Source organism: Papio anubis, chromosome 1 (assembly GCF_008728515.1).
Source record: "Papio anubis isolate 15944 chromosome 1, Panubis1.0, whole genome shotgun sequence".
NCBI lineage: Eukaryota > Metazoa > Chordata > Mammalia > Primates > Cercopithecidae > Papio > Papio anubis.
This window is the reverse complement of record NC_044976.1, coordinates 15,881,524-15,905,076: the sequence shown is the minus strand read 5'-3', so window position 1 is coordinate 15,905,076 and position 23,553 is coordinate 15,881,524. Positions and strand designations below refer to the sequence as shown.

At 55.3% G+C, this 23,553-nt stretch overlaps 1 protein-coding gene across 12 annotated transcripts in view; it reads right to left on the bottom strand.

Annotated features, from left to right (window-relative positions):
- ARHGEF10L (Rho guanine nucleotide exchange factor 10 like) overlaps positions 1–23,553 on the bottom strand; it is a 178,794-nt gene that overhangs the window by 13,413 nt on the left and 141,828 nt on the right. For all 12 annotated transcript variants that reach the window (XM_021936648.2, XM_021936647.2, XM_021936646.2 and 9 more), the window contains one exon: positions 18,639–18,787. In XM_021936648.2, coding sequence (XP_021792340.2) covers positions 18,639–18,787 — 149 coding nt within the window. The remainder of the gene's footprint in view (positions 1–18,638; positions 18,788–23,553) is intronic.

The window sequence follows — 23,553 nt, the reverse complement described above, 5'->3', positions numbered from 1 at the left end:
GAGGCCTTGCTGGGAAAAGCCAGCTGAGGCAGCATCAGCCCCAATCACAGATGAGGACAGTGAGGCCAAGGGGACCCTGTCAGCACCTGTCAGCGAGCAGCAGGGCGAATGGAGGGGGCAGCAGGACAGTCAGTGAGACCCAACATGCTTTGTCTGCAGGCTTTTCCAAAACACGGCACGCACCTCCTTGCTCATGGATGCACAAACCTGCACACACTGGGAGAGGTATCTGCACGCTCACGCGCATGCAGCCAGCCTCCCTCTCGACTCCCGAAGAAAGGTCAGAAGTACTTCCTGCCTCCGAAAAAGCCAAGCGCACGGAAACCCAGAGGCCTGGGACCAAGGAAAGCTGCACCTGAATCTGCAGCCAGCCAGCCCTGTGTGCTGCTGTCAGAATCTAATTAAAAGAGAAGTCGGTGGTGGAAATCCAGGCTCATTTCTCCAGTGGCATAACAAGTCTGTCTCCAGGCCCAGAGGGCTTTGCAGAAGGCTTGTGCAAACCTGCCAAGCCCAGAGCGGGAAGACGGGTGGGGGAAAGGGCAGGAATGAATAGGAAGAACGGCACAGCATCTCCAGTCTCAGCCCCAGTCCGGCATGTCTCGGTTACCTCTGGGCTCCTGGGTCCCCTCCTCATGCCAGGAGCCTGGAGTCCTGCCTGAGCCTCCTGGGCCCACAGGGCAGGGAGTAGGTGGAGCCAGAGAGACGTGCCAGCATCACGGGTCCCAGAGGGGGCTGAGGGACTAAGCCTGGCACCTGGCTGAGAGCAGGGGGCAGTGATCACCTGGGTGAGAGCATGGGGGAAGCCCTCACTGCCCACTGATCTTGCTGCTAGCAGGCCATGCAGTTCATTTCATTTTCCAAATACAAGGTATCCACGTACCCTGAGAGAGCTCAGAATGCATTGCCAGGGGAGGCTGTCAGCTCATCAAACTCTGCTCTCCTCCCAGTCAGGAAAGGGTGAAACCCTGTTCACCCAGCCCACCAATCCCAGGCCACGCACCTCCAGACCTGTCCCTCATCCTTGGCTGGTCTGGGAGGTCCAGACGTGTGGGGTTGGTGGGGTGAGGGGCTGTCCTACTCTCTAAGAGGCCTCTATCCCCTTTATCCCTGAAAAAGGCCACCTGCCCACCCACTACCAGGAATGCCCAGTACTTCCTGCCTCCTCAGCCTCCATGATCCAGGCACAGCTATTTACTGGGTGAGTGCTCACCCTGCACCAGAAACCGTGCTGTTAGGATTATATACTAGAGCAGCCGTCTGCAAACAATGCCCCTCAGGCTACAACCAGCCTGCACCAGTTTTGGTAAATGAAGCTTTATTGGAACACAGTCACACCCACGTAGAAAAGAATCCATTGAAGTAGCTCAAGATCACAGCATTCCAACTGTACACCCCTGGTCCCTGCTGGAGGACAAAATGATCTGCAAGGGAAACCTGAACTTCTTTGGCAGGCTTGGAGGTGGTGGGGCAGGCACAGTGATTCTGAGCCTATGCAGTGGGACTGAGATACACTGATGTTATTGGGAACCAGGGTTTGTATAGATAGAAGAGAATCGGGTGTGGAATGGCAGAGATGAGGGTAGACTCTAGGATCTCAAATCTAAATTAGAGATATCAAAACGAACTCTAACTCGAGAGTTCTTCCCTGGCCCTGTCCACTGAAAGAGCCTGAAGGCAATCACTCTAGCCAGGGCACCCTGGAGAAATGCCTAGAACTTCTCACAGCTGAAAAGCAAGGAAGAGCTCAAAGAATGATGGGGATGTGTCCAAAGGACCTAGGAGCCAGCACGAAGGGGTCCCCACGGGCCAAATTCGAGACAATGTGACATCAAAAATAATAATGATGGTCCTGATTAGAGCATGCTGGATTTTTTTTTTTTTTTTTTAATCTAGGAATTTGTAGTGATAGTAAGGGCAGAGTGTGGAGTGGGGTCAGGGAAATCTCTGTAACTAGTGACAACTAGTCAATGCCAAAAGCATGGCAGAATTAGACAATGGTGAATTGGCAATCACCAAGGATGACCCGTGGATGACAAAGCCCCAGGGGGAAAGTTTGTGGAGGAACAGGATATTCACACAGTCTCCAAGAATCACCCAAAGGTGACTGAGTAATCACAAAGGGAAACCAGCATCTTTAGACTGAGAGATCCGGCCGACGCTACCCTAACCAAGTGATCAGGACGGGGCCAGATGATCTTCTTCCTCCCCCAGGACTATTGTGGGAGGTGCAGGGCTCCCCTGACCCCCGGCCCCGCAGCACCTGGCCAAATGCTGGCAACTCATTGGAAGGAAATAACCAGGCAATTCCAGACTGTGGAACCTCTACGAGACGCTGGCTTGGACTTCTCAACAAAGTCAATATCATGAAGAAAACAAAAAAGCAAAGGGATTATTCTAGATTAAAAGGAGACTTAAGAGACAAGAACACCAAAGGCTGCATGTGATTTCAGGCTGGATCCTGGATGGCATTTGGAGGAGTAGCTCTGAAAGATATTTTGGAGACAACTGGGAAAATCTGCACCTGGACAGTATTTAGATAGCATCACTGCATTGACCTCAATTCCTGGGTGTGATATGCCATGCAGTTATGTGGGAGAGACAAGAAGTGTTTAGGGGTAAAGGGTAATGATGTCTGCAACTGACATTTTTAAAAGTGAGTGTATGTCTCTGTGTGTTATGGGGGAAGATTGTAGCAACATGCTAACAGTTAACTGGGTAAAGAATATCTGTGTAATGTATTATTCTCTCACCTTCCCTGCAGTTTGAAATTTTTCAAAGTAAAAAGTTATGGGGGACCAGGTGTAGTGGCTCACGCTTGTAATCCCAGCACTTTGGGAGGCTGAGGTGGGTAGATCACTTGAGGTCAGCAGTTCAAGACTAGCCTGGCCAACATGTCTCTACTAAAATTATAAAACTTATCTGGGCATGGTGGTGGGCACTTGTAATCCCAGCTACTTGGGAGGCTGAGGCAGGAGAATCGCCTGAACCCGGGAGGCAGAAATTGCAGTGAGCCGAGATCACACCACTGCAATCCAGCCTGAGTGACAACAGAGTGAAACTCCATCTCCAAAAAAAAAAAAAAGTTATGGGAGAAAAGTCAAAGTAATTAAAAAAACAGAAAATGCTGGCAGGCAGAGGGGAGGGGTTGGGTCTGCCTCCTCCGGCTCCCAGATCCCCACTACCCAGTGACTCAGTCTCCTCTGTCATCTGTACACGGGGACAAAAAGAGAACATGCCTCTTGGGCACAGTGAGGATTCCAGGGAGAGCATTGGCACACTATGACCTGGAATGAACCCAGGTGAGCTGAGACGAACCTGTGTGTCCCGCCCCCACCCACGGCTCCCCTCCCTGCAGCCCCCCATCCACCCGCTGCAGGCGCCCACTCAGTCAGTTTCAGGTGAGTGATACTGCTCCCAATAGTGCTGACACAGCCCAGCCTCCAGTCCTGCAATATTTATGTGCCTCCAGGTGACGCTTCCGTGCATGGTTCCCATAAATTCCCAGGGTGAGCAGCTCAGCACTCAAAGTCATTAGAGCTGAGATGCCGCCAAGGGGCCGGAAGGCTCGCTGGGTTCAGGGGCTCTCAGGGGCTGCGAGCTCCTGAGGAAATGGCAGGAGGCTGGCAGGGCTTCTACTTTCCAGGTACCCACCGTGTGTCAGGACTTTCCAATGCCTGACTGGGCACTGTGCACACAGTGTCTCACCTCACAGTGACTTTATGAAAAGAGATCAAACCAACCCCGGGTGGCCCAGATGGGCAGGGGCAGGGCGGGGTAGGGCGGGGAAGGGGCGGGGAAGGGGCGGGGAAGGGGCGGGGCAGGGGCTAGCACCTCGCTCCAAGCTCACGTGCTCTCCTCCGAGGGTCTTACGAGGGACTCTCACTGCTGAGCACCAGAGCTGAGTGTGAGCATGAAGGGGCTGTGCCACCCACTCCCAGCCTGGTCACCACCGAGCTGGCCCTGGGAGACACAGTCGTGGGCCCAGAGATCACCCACGATCACCTGCCAGCACCTCACCAACTCTGCCTCCCTTTAATCCCCACAGCCACCTGGGAGGTGGGCGTCACCATTCCATCCTCACCCCACAGCTAGGGCACAAGAAATGACCTGTGCAGGGCCACCCCGCCAGCAAGGGGCAGGGCTGGGAATTCAGACCCAAGGTCACGTCCGCTCTGCACGGCTGCACTGGGCACGTGGAGAGCCGCCTTCTACAGGCAATTATCACAACTCCCTTCGCTGTCTTTATCTCATTCTCATCAACACTTTACAGCTGAGGAAACAAACTGAGAGGCTAAATGATGTCTGCAAAGTCGCACTGCTTAGGAAATGGGAGGAAAGCCAGATTCAAACCTAGGGTGACCAGTCCGACCCGGTTTGCCCAGGACTGTCCAGGCTGCGGCACCGGAAGCCCCAAACCCCAGGAAATTCCTCAATCCTGGGCAAACCAAGACACTTGGTCACCCTCACGGGACTCCAGTGACAATACTCGGCCTGCAAGCCATGGATGCATCCCTCTGTCGGCTCTGTCTGATTCCCCAACACTCCTGCCCTCAGAGTCTGACCTGGTTGAGGCCAAGAGGTTGTGCACCAGGAGCAGATCTGCCCTGCCTGATGCGTTTCTCAGGGAGGCTCCGGGTGCAACGACCGGTCCACCTCTTCCCAGCAAACTGGTTAAGGTCTCTGGGTCTCCGTTCATTCATCTGGAAGGTGGGTGTGAGGTCATCCGGTGGAGCAGAGACTTCACTGGATGCTGGACTCTCCTAGCCCAGGGCCATCATGGGAGCCTGCGAGGGATGGAGGGATGGACGTCCCTGCCAGCTCCAAGACTTGTGCCCAGATCCTAAATTTCCTTCAATAATCCATTTTGGAATTGATTGTACAAAAGTTGGTATTTTTGGTGTGTCTTTCTAGAAAGATGGTTAACTATTTTTACCAGCATTTCAAAGAGGTCTATAAATCACCCTTGCCTACCTCCAAAAAAGCTAACAATTCCAAAAAAGTTAACAATAACAAGTAACGCCTACTTGTTACTAAGCACACAAGAAAGTGGACATAGATGTTGGGGTCAACCCAACAACCCAGACCAAGGCATACAGAAAGCACCACTGCAGAGAATGCTGTTCTGACCTGGCTGTGCCAAAATTTTGCCTTTAAAAACAAAACTAAACTAAAATCCGGCCGGGCTCAGTGGCTCATGCCTGTAATCCCAGCACTTCGGGAGGCTGAAGCAGGAAAATCACCTGAGGTCAAGAGTTCAAAACCAGCCTGGCCAACATGGTGAAACCTCATCTCTACTAAAAATATAAAATTAGCCAGGTGTGGTGGCACATGCCTGTAATTGCAGCTACTTGGGAGGCTGAGGCAGGAAAATCACTTGAACCTGGGAGGTGGAGGTAGCAGTGAGCCAAGATCACGCCATTGCACTCCAACCTGGGCAACAAGAACAAAACTCTGTCTCAAAAAAACCAAAAATAAAAACAAAACAACAACAACCACCACCAAAAAAAACCCCACAAAACCTGAAATCCATCAGTGCACCTGGCTATTCTGGAAGAAGTGGAATAGAAAAAGCATCTTGAAGTATGGGCTATTGATATTCTCCTCATTAGTCCTGTTTAATTTCTTTTGTTTTCTTCAATTATGGCAGCCAGGCTAGCGTTTCTTCTCCAGCATCGATACTTTAGGACGGAGGGCTGGGCAGCCAGCTACCTGGGCCATCTGGGCCACTTGGGGCCAGCAACCACCTTTGCTGTGAGTTTTACCCTCAGCAGCTGCTCCAACCTTGCCCTGTACAAGCATGTGCCAGGGCTGAGCTAGTACCTGCGCCTGCCCCCCACGCTGGGGACCTGGTGAAGACTGAGCCATAGAGAGGGCCAGGCATCTTCTGGCTCCTACATGTGCTGGGCTGCCCTCAGCTCAGCTCAGCTCACCTGCAGCCCCCATGAGAAATGAGGGACCATCGAACCTCTAGTCAGAGAGGACAGGGAGGCCAGGCAGGGGAGTGACCAGTGCAGGCAGTGACGGCACCAGCCTGGGTCTGCATGGCATTCACTGTGGCCTGGGATTGTCTTGTTATGTTTGCTGTTTGCAAGAAGCAATAAACCCACAGGCCCGGGGGCAGACCTGCAGGGTTCAGGTCCCGACCCTGCCACTTCCTGCCTTGGTTTCTTCCATTTTAAAGTGGGTGTGATAATATTAATAGTACCTACTGCACAGGGCTGCGGCGAGATGACTCGAGTTGCTGCTAATGGAGAGTTCAAAGCAGCCTCTGGGACCCATGAGTCTCAAACCGCATTAAGTGGGTGGTGGTGGTCTCTCTCCCCATGTCCCCTCCCCTACCACGCCCACATCAGATAGGCAGGTCCATGAGGGCAGGGGCTGCTGCTGGGACCCAGTGCCAAGCACAGGGACTGAAGCTCCAGCCAGTGCCAACCCTGGGCCAGAGGGCCTGGAAGAGCTGGGACGGCACTGACCGAAGGAGACACCGATACAGAGATAGAAGCTGAGATCAGCAGAGCGTAAGCACGCAAACCAGACCACCAGGGAGGAAGAGACGAGTGAGTGCTGAAAGAGAGACAGACAGACAGAGGTAAGGCAGAGGAAAGAACGCCTGTGCGTGGAAGAAGGTGCTGGTGAGCAGGCGCAGTCAGGGTTGTTTCTCTGGATACATTTAACATCTAGAAAGGGAAGCACTGAAGGCAAAATCAGGTCCCTGGCTGAGCCCCCAGCACACAGTAGGGGTTTGGTCACTATCAGCTCCTCGCCTGATGTAAAGGGATTTCCTACACCCTGCTGATTGCAGGCACGCGACCGCCCCTGCCCACCTCCTTTCCTTGGTCCTGCTCGCTCACTCAGCAAACCTCATGGAGCGTTCGTGCCTGCCAGGCCCTGAGGACACAGCATGGCCAGGGAGATGCTCAGAGTCCTGTTCAAGGCCCGAGGCAATGGAGGAGGGAGTGAGGACTAAGGGAGCCCAGAGGAGAACTAGTGGAGGTAGTTGGACTCCTTGGAGAAAGGGGCAGGAAGTCAGTCACCGCTAAGATTCTGCCCAATCAGAAGACAGCCTGAGGATCCCAGCAGAGAGAACAGTGGGGCAAAGGCCCGGGGGAATGGAGTGCCCAGGCAGAGCCTTTGGGGGACTGGGACCTGTCCAGTGGCCGGAGAAGGGGACCTCAAGGGATAGTGACCAGGTGCAGCCTGGGGGGCCTTGACTTTGGGCCACAGGCAGCCTGGCTGGTTCTGATGTAGGTTCAGATGTGATAGGAGCTTTGTTTCAGAGAATTAGCTGGACATCTCCACTTCATCCATCTCACACCACTTTTTGTTTCTCCCACCACTCCATTCATCAGCACCCTACTTCTGCAATTCTGCCACCTGCAATACAAACCCTGCACCTGGCCACCTGCACCTGCCACCTGCACCCCATACCTGCATTCACCTTCCGTACCCATGCCTGCACCCACGCCTGCACCTACACCTGCACACAAACCTGTACCCACACCTGCACCCATGCCTGCACCCATACCTGCATCCACACCTGCACACAAACCTGCACCCACACCTGCACCCACACCTGCACCCATACCTGCATCCACACCTGCACCCACGCCTGCACCTACACCTGCACCCACACCTGTACCCACACCTGCATCCACACCTGCACCCATGCCTGCACCCACACCTGCACACACACCTGTACCCACACCTGCATCCACACCTGCACGCATACCTGCATCCACACCTGCACCCATGCCTGCACCTACACCTGCACACAACCCGCACCCACACCTGCATCCACACCTGCACCCATACCTGCACCCACCTGCATCCACACCTGCACCCATGCCTGCACCCACACCTGCACACACAAACCTGTACCCACACCTGCACCCATGCCTGCACCCATACCTGCAACCACACCTGCACACAAACCTTCACCTACACCTGCACCCACACCTGCACCCATACCTGCATCCACACCTGCATCCACAGCTGCACCCATGCCTGCACCTACACCTGCATCCACACCTGCACCCACTGCACCCATACCTGCATCCACACCTGCACACAAACCTGCACCCACACCTGCACCCACACCTGCACCCACACCTGCACCCACACCTGTACCCACACCTGCATCCACACCTGCACCCATGCCTGCACCCACACCTGCACACACACCTGTACCCACACCTGCATCCACACCTGCACCTATGCCTGCACCCATACCTGCACGCATACCTGCAGACATCATCCACACCTGTACCCACGCCTGCACCCACACCTGCACACAAACCTGTACCCACACCTGCATCCACACCTGCACCCATACCTGCACCCATACCTGCATCCACACCTGCACCCATGCCTGCACCTACACCTGCACACAAACCTGTACCCACACCTGCATCCACACCTGCACCCATACCTGCAACCACACCTGCATCCACACCTGCACCCATGCCTGCACCCACACCTGCACACAAACCTGTACCCACACCTGCACCCACGCCTGCACCCATACCTGCAACCACACCTGCACACAGACCTGCACCCACACCTGCACCCACGCCTGCACCTACACCTGCACACAAACCTGTACCCACACCTGCATCCACACCTGCACCCATACCTGCATCCACATCTGCACCCATGCCTGCACCTACACCTGCATCCACACCTGCATCCACACCTGCACCCATACCTGCAACCTTCACACCTGCACACAAACCTGCACCCACACCTGCACCCACACCTGCATCCACACCTGCACCCATGCCTGCACCTACACCTGCACACAAACCTGTACCCACACCTGCACCCACGCCTGCACCCATACCTGCAACCACACCTGCACACAAACCTGCACCCACACCTGCACCCACACCTGCACCCATACCTGCATCCACACCTGCATCCACAGCTGCACCCATGCCTGCACCCACACCTGCATCCACACCTGCACCCACACCTGCACCCATACCTGCACCCATACCTGCATCCACACCTGCATCCACACCTGCACCCACGCCTGCACCCATACCTGCATCCACACCTGCACCCACACCTGCACCCACGCCTGCACCTGCCTGCACCCATGCCTGCACCCACACCTGAACACACACCTATACCCACACCTGCACCCATGCCTGCACCCACGCCTGTACCTACACCTGAACACACAGCTGTACCCACAACTGCACCCATACCTGCACCCACACCTGCACCCATACCTGCACAGTATCTGCTCAGCAAGACCCATTTGCCTGTGCTTAGCCAGAGGGGACATCACCAACATCTTAAGGCTGAGACTCTAGTTTCCCCTTGATGACAGCGCAGGGGGGTGGGGAGGCCACAGGGAGAGATGGCTCAGCCAAGGTGGTTGCCCTGCTTCCCACATAGGCTGTGAGAACTGCAGAGAAGGATGGTTCTCAGTTTCCACAGGTAAATCCCCATCCAAGACTGCTGGGCAGTGGTGGCTGCATGAAAGGTCAGAAGTGATGTGACCAAGACAAAGCTGGGACCAGCCCAGAACAGGTAGGGCTGGGAAGGGGGAGTGGGACAGTTGGGGTTTCCAGGCTTGATCAGAGCCCTAGCTCCCAAGTGGACACTGCACAAAAGACTCAAGCCGCAGTCAAGAACTTATATGATACAGACACGTGTTGCTTAATGACAGGAATAATGCCGTTCTGAGAAAGGCACCATTAGGCAATTTTGTCATCTGATCATAGAGTGAGCTTACACAAATCTAGGTGGTAAAGCCTACTGCACACCTAGGTTATGCTGTACAGCCTGTTGCTCCTAGGCCCCACACCCGTACAGCATGAGACTGTACTGAACACTGCAGGCAACTGTAACACAATGGTATTTGCGAATCTGAACATATCTAAACATAGAAAAGGTACAGTAAAATACAGTATTGTGATCGTAAGGGACCATCATAATATGTGTGCTCTGTTGTTGACTGAAACTCACTACGCAGCATGTGACTATATTAATATAACTGACCAATTTCCCTCCCTCTCACACGCATGCACAGGCATCAGCTCACACTTCTCAGGGGCCCTCCCGCTGAATGCCCTCCAGGGAGCCTGGCCCACCACCAGCCCCGCTGTCACTCCCCTCCTGGGTTCCTTCCTGGGCTCCTCGGATCAGTGGCAGATGTGTCTGCCCCATGGCTGGGCACATGTATGGGGCTGACCTGCATCCTCTCCTGTGGGTGAGGCTTCCTCATTGGGGCACCTGCTCTGCAGGACCTGTGCTGTCACTGGGCTGGTGTCACCACCCACTCTATGAAGCTCCCTTCTCTCCCCAGGTACCTGGGAGGAGCCAAGAGCCTGGTCTTCACTTGTGGTCAGCAATCCCCATCAGGGCCCACTAGTCGTGTGAACACTATGGGCCAAGGGTAGCTGGAGCCCTGGAAGACTCAGAGTCAGGCAGAAGGGAAGAGCTGGCGTGGGAAAAAAGGGAGATTTGGGGGAGAATGAAAGCGAAGGAGAGAGAGAAGCCAAGTCAATGCCTGCACTTGCACTTCAGGACAATACAGAGAGAATGAGACCCTGGCCCTGCTCACAGATATTTTGCCATCTGGAGGGAGGAAGGTGTGGGCAGAGCACACCCACAAGACCCAGGGGAATACAGGGCCGACGAGGCAGAGGACAGCAGACCAGGTGGGGACTTCGGAATCAGAGGCACCCTGAGAACCTGGCTCCACCACTGTGTGGTCCCGGGCACCCTGAGCAAGTCCTGTGACCACAGTGACACAACTGACATGTGGTGCTTCCTCCCACCAGGCACAGCCCTGGGATCTGCATGTACACGGAGCTGCTTAGTCCTGGGGCAGGTTCTATAATTACTCCCCATTTTACAGGAAGGAAACTGAGGTCATCAGTGGAAAGGCCAGCCAACCCAGCCCCTGAGCCCACACTGACCATCATCCAAGCCCACTCAGACAAGGTATGCAGGGGTAGCTGGGAATGCCTCCTGCAGAGGTTGCCTCCTGTGGACCCTCCCTGCAGCCCGGCTGCCAGGATCAGAGGACCATTGCTTAGCGGCCACTCTGCCTGAGTGTGCATTAGGCACTAACCTACACCCTCTGCACGTGTGACCTCATTCATTCTTCCCAACCACCCAGGGAGGGAGCCTCCTTAATTACACCCAGGGCCTGGCCTCCACTGCGTTAAGCCCTCAGCCCAGCGGCTGACATTCAGCAGACCCATGTCCATGGCTCTATTTGTTCCTTGCCAAGTTCCAGAAGGACTGGGCAGTTGCCCCTTGGACATCTACCCTCCCCCTCTCCCTGCTGATGGGCTCAGAGGGGAGGTGGATGTGGAAGAGACACACGGAGTGGAGGGGAGGTGAGGATCAGGGGCTGGCTGCTGCCAGCTAAGACTGGGGGGTGACTCACAAGGACAGGACTGCCCCTGCTGTGCCAGCACCCCTTCCTCACCTCCCGTCCCATATGTCCTCTCCACGATGTCTGTTCGTCCGCCTTCCCTGTACCGGCTCCCTTTCTCCTCCAGGTTCCGTCCTGCTCCAGGTCAGGTTTCGTGAAGCCTGTTCCCCGAGCCATCAGCTCCCAACTTGTTTTTAAAATCATGAAATCTTTTCATCCCCTAAATCTTCTGGTTGGGGGGAAACCAAGTGCTAGACACAGGAAAGATCTGAGCTCCTCCAGGTGAGGACAGAGGGGCCTGGAGGCTGACCCTCAGCCATCTACTGCCCCACAAGACATGCCTTGAGATGCTCTTCACCCCCTCTGGGCCCGACTTTGCAACCAACCAACTTATTTCTGACCCCTCCACGGAGGAAGGCCCTATGGGGTCCCAAACGCACCCCTACCTCCCATGTGTCACAAACTTCCTGAAAGGGAGTCCTGAACATCTAACCTCAAACCTTCCTGATGCTGGAAAACGCTCGCCTTCCTTGTGAACTTGCTCTTGTCGGAGCCTCCTGGGAAGTCTCCACAATCTTTAGAAAATCCATTTCTCAAGTTTTGCTTGCCAACTTCTAATTTAAAAAACATAACAGGGTGACAACCACAATGACACACACATTAACAAAAAAAATTAAGACAAACTGCCGAGCAGAGCTGACTCCACGCGGTGATAGGACTCGAGACCCTGCACACACTGGCGGTGGCCCAGACCCCGGGCGCTCCTCCTCGGCAGCTCCTGGGCGCCGGGAGGGCCTGGTGCATCTTTTCACCCTCACGCCAATTTGCATACCATTACCCAAGAAGCCCTGCGCCTGGATTTCTCTTCTGCAAATTCCCACCCGTTTCGTGTCATAAATAAGATAGGAGACAGAAAACTAATACAGCCCAGTGATGCATTATTCATGCCACGTCACACTGGTATGATAGATTTACAACAGCTAATACATGCAAACTAAGTTTAGGCACTAAACATGAAAATTAAGGGTGTGGGAGGGCGGCTGGGGGTGGGGGGGTGGGCAGGGGAAATCAAGGGTTGTTGGTGTCCAGGAGCCCAGAGAAGTTTCTTCTCTGTCATGCTTAGGGACAAAAAGCATGAGTGCCGGTATGAGAGACCAGTGCAGAGGTACCAGCAGGAGCCGTCAGACGCAGAGCAGATTGCTGACAGCACACACTTCACAAAGCACCTTCATGCTCCTAAGCTGGTTAAAACCAAGCCGGTCGGCTGTTCCGCAATGCCCCCACCGCACTTGGGGAAACACCACAGACAGAGCCCATCTCCCTAAGGGCTGCCCTTCTGGCCTTAACCACCCTTTACTGAGCACCTGCTCTGTGTCAGACCTGGCCTTGGGCCACGGGGATACGATGGTAACAATGGGAGCCAGTCAGGCCCGGTCCCACCCTACTCAGCTTCGGTCTGGTTAATCCCATAACCGGCCCCAGGATGTCAGCACGTAGCTGTGGTGTGTGTAGGAGGTGAAATGGTCCAGACAGCCTTCTCCAAGGATGGGGAGCCTGGGTCTAATGGGGGAGGGGCTACCCCAGTTAATCCCACCACAGCCATGCAAGTCAGGACCCAGGCCTGCGCTTCTTGGAACTGCACCACGAAGGCTGAAAATCTGCTTGGGGGAAGGGGGTTGCCATAGAAACACCGCAAGGCTGGCGTGGGGGCAGGTCCAGGCAGGGCTCTCACCCTCGAGTGACACAGTTGTCCATCTGTCCCTGGCTGCCATCCAGGCAGGGACTATCCCCACTGGCCACAGACCCTCTGGACAAGCCCCTTCTGTGAATTCCTCCCTCCCCTCTCTTGGGAGGGGCCTCCCTGCCCTACTTCCTTGAAGGCACAGTTCTTCCCAGGACACTTCCCTAACTGCCCCAGCGCAGAAAGAATGCCTAACCCCCCAAATCTCACCTTCCTGCAGAGTCCTGCGAGGGCCCTGCGACCGCCCTGCAGAGGCAGCTCCACCTTGGAGGAGGAAGGTGCCGGCACACTCACCCCTAACTGGCTGAGAGGCTGCACCGTGCCGGGCCCTGGGACTCACTGGTTAACAAGGCAGTGAGGCGCCGTTTCCATGGTGCTTACATCCCAGTGGTGCAGACGGACAACTGCATTCAAGGAGATAATTGCAGAAAGTGACCAACACTCTGAAGACAATAAAGCCGGGTGATGTGCTGAGACCATAAAGGGGTAGGGATGACTCAGCTGGAGCAGTCAGGGTGGCTTCACTGATGAGGCGGCAGTTAAGCCGAGACCCAAGCTACAGAGGAGCCACACAGGAGGGGAGCAGTGCTCCAGGCAGAGGGAACAACAGAGGTGAAGGCCTGGTGGTGGGAAGGAGCTTGGCCTGGTGGTGGGAAGGGGCCAGCATGGCTGCAGACTGAAAGCAAAAGGGCCTGGCTTCTAGTCCACACCCCCATCTATAAAATGGGCCCAGCGGGTCACTCCTCAGCCTTGAGGAGATCCAATAGCATAATGTGTATTCACAGCCCAGCTGGGTCCCCAGTGCCCCACACTGTCACTACTGTTGTCCTCCCACAGGCCAGGGTGGCAGAGACCCCAGCCCACACCTTGTCAGGGAGTAGCCTTGCAGGGCACCAGCCCTCCACGCAGCAGAGCACACCCCGTGTGCCTCAGGCCTGCTATCAGCCTGTTCCCAATAAGTTCTTTTAAATTAAGATGCAACAATCATCCCACAGCCGGCTTCCCCCTCCAGCGATCGGTTAAAATGAACTCCAGACGACTGGATTAGACTTTGAAGGCAGTGTGATCTAGATCATGAACGCAGAGGACGCGGTGTTGACACGGGCCCCGGTGAGCGACATTATTGTTTACCAGGCCTCGCTTCTGCCTCTGCTGGGATCAAAGAGCTGAATAAGCAGTTGGTGGGCAAGCGTAAAACCCACAGACCAACCACGGGTGCCAGCTCTGCAGGGGATGGTGGCATGAAACAGGTCAAGGCGGCCCAGCAGGGACCAGCTGGACAAGGCGCGGAGTCCAGGCCACGTGGGCCTCAGGGAGGCAGTCCTCAGCTCAGGCGCCCCACTCCTGGAGGCCATCTGGCCACTCGAAGGCTGCCTCTGGCCTGGGCGTTGCTCGCGGTGCTTTCTTCTGGCCAGAACATCACTTCCCCCTTCCTTCATAGTCACACACCAACTCACCTGCATAGCTGAGCCCAGGGATCCTGACCTCCAGACGACCGTCTCCTGCTCCTGTCCTGCCTCCGGCTTGGTCTGGTGCCCCTCTCGCCTCCCCTGGGATCCCGCCTACCCTGGGCTTTCCCTGTCCCTGGTCTCACAACACTGGGCAGCAGCTGACAGTCCCAGCTCTGTCTCTGCACACTGGACTCCGGGCTCCTGGACTGCTGAGCCCACCTTACTCATTTCTGTGCCTTCAGCACCTCACACAGAAGGCCTGGAATTGGGAGCCCCTGCTAGGTGACAGTGATCCAGGCACTGTGGAAACAAAGATGAACACAATACAGTCCTCAGCCCGGAAGGCGTGCTCATGGAAACAAGAGGAGCTCCCGGGAGTTACATCTGACATGGACAGAAAGCTTTGGAGGCCCAGGCAGTCCAAAGGAAACTGAGCCTTCTGCCTACCAAGGTGGATGAGTTAAGCACAGGGGTTCAGAATGCCTGTGTTCAAATCCCAACCCTGCCTCTTCTAGCTGTGTGACCTTGGGCAAGTTACTTAACCTCTCTGTGCCTCTGTTTCATCTGTAAAGTGGGAATAATAGTATTCATCTGAAAGCGTGATTTGAGGATTAAATGAGATCCTACAGGAAAAGTGCAAAACTTATTTCTGGTCCAAAGGAATTGCTCAATATACATTGGTTTGGATTACTTCCTGAGGGTGGGAGGAATCAGAAAAGCCCCTTAGAGGTAACACAGTCCTAGATTAAGCCCCTGTGTTTTCACATTTGGTCCTGGGCCATGCCAGCCATACCCTCGGCCAAAACACATGCCTGAATCTCCTGGCTTGGAGCACTGAACAGCTCCAAGAATCTCAAACCCCATAGGGGGTTTTCTCAAGCCTAGGGCAGATTCTGCTGCATGGCTGCCAGCAAGGAATGCCCTTCCTCTGAAGGTAGGCGTTCTGCTGCAGACATCGCATGCGAGGCACAGCCCACAGGTGCTGAGCCCTAGGCACACGTATGAGACCACAGCCAGTGAGGGAGCAGCAGCAGCCCAGGCTTCAGGCAGCTCCCCCAGGCCTGGCTGGCCATGCAGTGGCAACTGTGGTGAGCGTGGAGCTGGGCAGCCCAGGAGCAGGTCAAGCAGTTGTTAGCAGCAACCAGACGGAGCCATTTCCAGATCTCCAGCGCCAAGGTGGAGCCGGCTTCCCCTGTATTCCAAGCAGCAGGAGCATGGCCTTATTAAATATGCATGGCGATCACCTTGTTACTGTACCGAGTGATTGTATGTACTGAAGGCAAGCTGCCCGCGCTGCGCAGCGAACAGAAACTTTTCCATTTTCCCGGTTGTGGACAGGGGCGCGTGCTGGCCTCTGCTGCAGGGGCTCCCTGGCCACCCCTTCCTCCATCTCACCTCCCTCCAGTCAGCAGCCCTCCTGATGCCCCCTGAGGTGTGCAAAGCAGGTGAAAGGCCATATTGATCTAAGGGTCTAAAGACTCTTCTTTAGAGCAGCTGACCCAGAACTAATCTTAAATAATCACAGCCTCAGGCTGTAGCCTGGTGGCCACTGGGGCCCCAGAGGTGGTCACGCCAGAGCTGAGCTCTGTGGGCTGGGAGTAGACTGCACTATGGCTGGCAAGGGGCAAAAACAGGTGAGAGCCAGGCAGGGCCTGACCCGGGCCCCTGTCCTTCCCTTCACCATCTGTCCCATGCTCCTGGACAGCTGTCGGCAGGAGGAAGGCTGTCTTCCGGTGAGGCGGGAGGATGGCAGACCTGCAGGGTGGGCTCCATGCCCCACACCCACTGACGACACTGACCCCGGGAGCAGCTTGATTTTCCAAATCAACGACATACACAGCAGTGCAGATTTAAGATGGGTAAATTATTACAATGACAGCAAATAATGTTCATCCAGCCCTCCCCCTTTCACTTGAATGTTCTCAGTTTGTCCTTCTGCTAACTCCCCACTGGTACTGTTACCATCCCATTTTACAGATGAAATAACTGAGGCCCAGGAAGCCTCCATGTCTTATTCAAGGTCGCATCGCTTGGCAGGGGCACAGCTAGGGTCCCGTCTGAAGCAGCCTGCTCTCCAACTGCACACCTCTAAGGGGGTAGGGTGCCAGCTACCCAGCGTTGGAAGTGGCCGGGACACAGGCAGGGGGGCTGCTGTCTTCAATGATGCCTCCCCAGTCCTCCCCAATCCTGAAGTCTCAAGTGCTCCTGAGCTGCCAGGAGAGCCTGGGAGGAGCTCCACAGGCCCAGCTCACAGGGGCAGCTCTGTGCCCTGGGGCCCTGCCACTCACATCTGTCCCGCCAGCGGGTCCCTCCTGTCTAAGGAGCTGGGCTGGGTAACTCCACCTCCCCTTCCCAGCACCCAGGAAGAGCCACTGATCAGTTATCTCCCAGGCTGGCACTGGCCGGGTACCACGGCTCCCAAGCATCATCTTACTCCTTGAGAGATAATTAATTTGATGTGTCAACTTGACTGGGCCACGGGAGCCCAGATATATGGTTAAACATGGCTCTGGGTGTGTCTGTGAGGGTGTCTCCGGATGAGATTAGCATCTGAACGGTAGGCTTAGTCATGCACATGGCCCTCCCAGTGTGGGCGGGCCTCACCCAATCTGCTGAAGCCTGAATGGAAAAGGCTGAGGGGGAGAATTCGCTCCCTGCCTGACTACCTTCCACTGGTTCTTTCCTGCCTTCAGAATCACGCTGAAGCATCAGCTCTTTTGAGTCTCAGGTCTGCCAGCTTTTGAACCGGAAGGCACACCACCAGCTCGCAGGTTTCCAGGCCTCCGTATTGACACTGAACTATGCCGGCAGCTTGCCTGCATCTCCAGCATGCTATCCACAGATGCTGGGGCTTCGCTGCCTCCACCACCCCATGAGCCGACTCTCTATAAATGAATCTCTTCCTATGTACGTGTGTATACATATACATGCACATACACACACTCACATATGTCCCATTGGTTCTGTTCCTCTGGAGAACCCCGACTGATACAGTAAGGAAAAGGATCCCAGGAATGGGACGCTTATTCCCATTACAGACTAGAAGCCTCGTGCTCCCATGGGGGCCAGCACAGAGGCCCCACGTGTAAGCCGCAGAACTGAAAGGCGATCTGGTTGGTTTGGCTCCAGCAAGCCAGGGAAAGAAGCGGGCCACATCCCTGAGACTCAGCCCCCAGTCTCAGAGCTCATTCATAAGGCCTCATGCCTCAGTTTTCCCCTTTGTCAAATGAGAGTTGTGTCATCTGGAGCCCAGCCCTGATCATCTGTGCTCTTAAGATCCCAGGACTCCACTTAGTGTTTCTGCTATTGAGTAGCTGATTTACAGCTGCATGAGAGAGAACTAGGCAGGCAAATGAAGACGCCCCTCATGAGGAAGCACCCTGGGAGGGTTCCACTCCAGGCCAGGTGGCGACTCATTGCAATTGATAGTCCAAACAAATCAAACATCACCAAAATGCCTCTTGGGGAACCATGCTGAGTCTCCCGCCCAGGATGGACTGCAGGTGTGGTCAGGTAAGCGGGCAGTGCTGTTGATCAGAGACAGGCATGGGCCTAGGCTGAGCCAGGGACAAGCCCCCCAGACCAGTCCCTCATCCTGGGGACCAAGGCGTGGGCGGTGCTGGAAACAGGGCAAGGCAGGACCCAGGCAGCCTCTCCCTCCATGTGGTTTGAAGAGCCCAGCGGATGGCTGTATCCACCCTGGCCACACCCTCAGCATGGCCCGGGCTCCGTCGGTACAAGTCCTGGCTATCAGTCCAAGGACAGGGACCCCAGTCCCACTTCCACAAGCAGCAGCCAACACAACTCAGGATCCAGGCCACAGTGCAGTGCAGCCGGGCGCTTTCTGCTCTTGGTAGCCTTGGCGATGTGTGGCAGAGGAAGAGATCAGGCCCAGTTGGGACCTTGGCCCCCTCTGCTTCCAGACAAACTCTGCCCAATCGATCCCTGAGATGCCACTGGGAGCTGAAAGCAGTGCCAGGGTGGACGTAAGAAAGGGTCAGCAAAAGGGACGCAGGCCTCCAGGGCCACAAGCCAAAGGATAGGGCAGTACCTGAGGCTGGAGGGTGGTGGCTTCCAGGACAGAGACCCGGGGCCCACAGCTGGCCCACACAGCATCCTCCAGGCTCAACAGGGTGCGGACAGGCCCAGGCCCCACAGTCAGGCACACGGGAGGGCTCTCCAGGTCCCACAGGACACCTCCTGCAGGGAGAGAGGGGAGGCAGGTCAGGGGCCAGGAGTGGCAAGCAGGTCCCCCAGGAACGCAGGCCAGCAGCAGGGGGCTCAGCGGGGCCCCACACACCCTCTCCCCGCACTTCAGGGCCTTTCTCTCTCCATCCAGCTGGATGGTGGCTGTCCCCATCTGCCTCCGACTCCCACCATTCATTTCCCACACCCGGCCACACCTACTTTCAGATTCGTCCCTTCCTTCCTCCCTCCCTCCATTCTCTTTCCCCCTTCCCTTGCCTGCCTCTCTGTCTCTTTCCCTCTCTCCCATTCGTGTAGTAAGCACCTACTCCACACCAGGCCATGCACTGGGTGCTGGGAAGACAGAAAGGAATCAGACACAGGCCCCACCCTCAAGGAAGCCCTTCACTGGTCAGAGCAACCAACAGGTTAATCAACAGTTATCACATGACATGCCAAGCACAAATGAGCAGGCCTGCACCAGGGTCTTGAGAACTGCTGAGATGGACGGAGCTAATTCTGCCCTGGAGGAAATCCGGGAGGCTTCTCAGAAGAGGCAGCATGATATGGTGGAAAGTGTCCTGGACCCAGAGTCGGGAGACTTGGGGTCTAGCCCTGGTTCTGCCACTACTAACTTGCTAAGGACCTTGAGCACATCTCTACCCTTCAAGAGGCCTTGGTTTCCCCATGTGTAAAATGGGGTGGGGAGTTGACAAGATTGTCTCTGAAGACTTTTCCGACGCTGTAGCTTATCCAGACTGAATCTTGATTTCTCATGAATCTTCTGGCCGACTCCAAGGCACTTCTGTCAAATTTACCAAGATCTCTTCCTCCTCCAGAAACACCGCTGCTACCAGGTGAGGTAGAGGTTGTTTTTTGTTTGTTTATTTATTTGTTTTTTCTTTGAGACAGAGTCTCACTCTGTCTCCCAGGCTGGATTGCAGTGGCATAATCTTGGCTCACTGCACGCTCTGCCTCCCCGGATTCCAGCGATTCTCTTGCCTCAGCCTCCGAAGTAACTGAGATTATAGGTGCCCACCACCACGCCCGGTTAATTTAAAGTAGACATAGGGTTTCGCCATGTTGGCCAGGCTGGTCTCGAACTCCTGACTTCAAGTGATCCACCTGCCTCGGCCTCCCAAAGTTCTGGGATTACAGGCATGAGCCACTGCGCCTGATCCAGAGGATGTTCTGAGAGACAATAAATCTCCAGTCTGTCATCCCTGAAAACCAAACAGACCTAGGAACCTGGCCTAAGCCAGGTCCTCCCCTCCCCCGGGATGCTGACCTCACCCAAGAACCATTTTCTCTGGCAACTGGCAACCAAGCAGCGCGTGCCGAGATTGTTTTTTCTCAGAAGTCACATCTGATGCCACACAGAACCCTGGTGGCTGCCCTGTCTTGTCAGGGTGCCAGGTAGGTAAAGGGAGTCGAAGGGGAAGCTGGGGCCCAGCCTGGAGCAGCCTGGGCCATGGCACACTCTGGAGAGAGAGGCAGCAGTGGTGGGGACTGAGAGACAGGACACAGCCAGCTGTGAGCCTGCCAATGCCCTGCTACCCCACCTGGCCTCCGCTGGGTCCCTGATACAGAGCAGCCCATCACAGGCAGACCCTTCCTCTCTGAGCCAGCTGCTTGGTGGCACGATGGGGCACAGCTGTCTCCAAAGCTGGAAGGGCCGCAGGGTGTGGTCAGAAGAGCCAAACTAGATTCCCACCCCCTCCCCGTCCTTCCCTACCGTACCCTGTCTTATCCCATGCTTTTCCTGGTCCCAGTTTTCCCTCCCTCCCCTCCTCTTTCCCATCTATAAAACAGGTTCCCCTTCTGCCCTTATGCCCTACTTAAAATGGGCAGACTCCAAGCTCAGCTAAGAGGCAGGGGAACAAGGACTCCCCTCGACTTCCAGGCACACAGAGCGCTCTGCCCAGCCAGCCAGCGTGAGCACAAGGGAAGCAGTCAGAGCAGGGCAGTCCTCAGCCCCAGAGCTTCTGTGTGAACTTGGACAGGGGGCTTCGCCTCTCTGGACCTCAGTTTCCCTCATCTGCACACTGGGCATGATAACCACACCTGCGCTTCTCCGGATGTTGCAGGGAGTCAATAAAATATGCAAGAATATTTATCTGGGCACACAGTCAGGAGCCCTGACAGCAGTTCTTACACAGTGTTCTGTATCCGCACACCAGGCCCTCCTTCCTTGAATTACTTCCTTAACTCCCAGCAAGCCTGTGTGGTAGATACTATTATTATCCCTGCTCATAACAGAGACAACTGAGACATAGCGAGTTTAAATAACTACCCCAATTCACTCAGCTACAAAGGAGTCTATGCTCGTGGCTCTTACTGTTTGATGTCATTTGCCACAACACAACAGTGTGTGGAAGCAAGTGTTGAATCCACTTAACCAACGTGACAGCAGTGACCTGTGGAGCTAAGACCTTGCACAATGGGTTTTGAGCTTGGCTCTGTCTGACTCTGGGCCTGGCCTGCTTCTCCAACCACACTACCCTCTCAGGTTTCTGAAGGGCTGTGCAGCTGGGCCTGGTGTCCAGGAGGGGCGAGTGACCTGAAGGCGGCCAGGCCTCCACCAGGGCTGGAGCCAAGAAAATGCAAGGCTTTGAGCACCCCCCAGTGGCCAGAGGTGAGTAGTGTTCGTGGCTGGAAGCTGGAGTCTAATTAGGCTGCTAAGGCTGAGATGGGGGCTGGGACCCCTCCCAGGGACAAAGCAGCTAGGGATGGTGAGGAAACACCTCCCAAAACTGGAAAGTGAGGTTCTATCCAGCAGTGATAGCCACCGGAGCCCCTGCATCCACTCCCCTGGAACAGAGCCTCGTTGTGGCAGCCTAGAGTAGGAGCTAGGGTCAAACCCTGAGGACTACATGAATGCCGTTCCTGCATTTGCGGCGAGTCTCCAGAAATCCTCTAAGAAGTCCTGACTCCAGGGCAGAATGATGAACTGTGATGAAATTTAATAATGCTAATACTGTTAGATCAAAAAGCTCACAAAGGCCGGGTATGGTGGCTCACACCTGTAATCCCAACACTTCGGGAGGCCGAGGCAGGTGGATCACCTGAGGTTGGGAGTTCAAGACCAGCCTGGCCAACATAGTGAAACCCTGTCTCTACTAAAAATAAAAAAATTAGCTGGGCATGGTGGTGTGCACCTGTAATCCCAGCTACTTGGGAGGCTGAGGCAGGAGAATTGTTTGAACCCGGGAGGCAGAGGTTGCAGTGGAGCGCCACTGCACTCTAGCCTGGGTGACAGAGTGAGACTCTGTCTCAAAAAAAAAAAAAAAAAAGCTCATAAAGGACACTGGACAGGAGTCCCTGATTAGAGGGCCCATGGTGGGATCCTGAACAAGAGACTTCCCCTTGCTGGGACTCAGTTTTCCCATCTGCACCATGAGGACAAAACTTGGTCCTCTAAGATTCTTTCCAGCTCTCACACACCGTGATTCTGAGATCACAAACCCAATTGCTGTGAGCTCTGGTGAGAGCCGCCCCTGCCTGATGGCAGCCCCGCACTTTCCACCCCTCTTCATCTTCCCCTCCAGTGGCTGTGTGTATGCACACACATGTTCTGGAACACAGGCCCACACACACACACCTGCCCCTGCGTGACAGCCCATTCATCTGGGCCCGGCACCAGCTCTCGCGGCCAGCACAAGGGAGATGAAGGTCCTGTCTCAGCAAAGGCAGCTTCAGGAGGCTGGCATCCCTCCTCCCCCAGCCTGCAGCAGAGAAAGCCCCTGGGTCTCCCTCAGGGGTCAAGATTGGACTGGAGCCAGAAAGCAGGTCCCAGAGTGAGTCATCACAGCTGAGAGGGGCCCAAAGGGCAGCCCCTGCCGGGCGACAGTAAATAGTGACTGTGATGATGATGACTGTGATAAAGGGACACGTGGGAGGCGCCAATCCTCCAGGCTCTGTCGTGGCATTCGTGGGAATTGCCATGTCTACCCTTCACAACCATTCTATGAAGTGGGGCTGCCCACACCCCCATTTCACGGGCGAGGAAACTGAGGATTAGAGGGCAAAGCAAAGGCCCAACCTCTCGCAGTGGGGACTCAATCCCAGCAGCCTGATGCCCAACCCATCCCTTACCCATTATGCCATGTACCTCCTCAAGGGGGGACTCCAAACCACGGCACCAGTGCTCAACCAGGGATACTCCAGCATCCCCACCCAAGGCCTGGCAATGCCCCTGTATCACGGGAGAGCCCGGGTAGCACGCAGGCAAGGACAGTGGCCACCTGGCTCAGCTCCGGGCCCCAGCACCCTGCTGTGTACCTGACACCTCAGGGGCACTGGCTTATTGAGCAAATGAATGAGTGATACAATGAATGAGAACAAGCAGATGCTCCTGAGGGCAGCAGAGTGACTGCCATGGCCACACTGCTCTCGCCTCAGTTTCCCCATCTCTCAGCTGCAGGTGGGACGCTGAGGCTGCTCCAGCTCTGCCAGTCCATTCCTCCACGTGGCCTGGTCACTCTGGAGTCTGGACAGTCAACCCTCAGCTACTGGTTCTGTAGGTTCTGTCCTACAGACCTATTTGTGTCTGGTCCTGTCCTTCTCCAATAAGCCAAAGCATGGCCAGGAATGCCAGTTTTAGCAGGAATGCCAGTCTTGGTCTCAGCCTAACCCGGCAGGACAGTGACCATGTGACTTCAAACACCAGCAAATACTTCATGGAGTACCTGCTTCTGGATGAAGATGAGGGGTCTAGATTTTCACAATCCCTGGACCCTCCACACCACCAGGGCTGCCACAGTGGGTTCTGAGGTTGATAC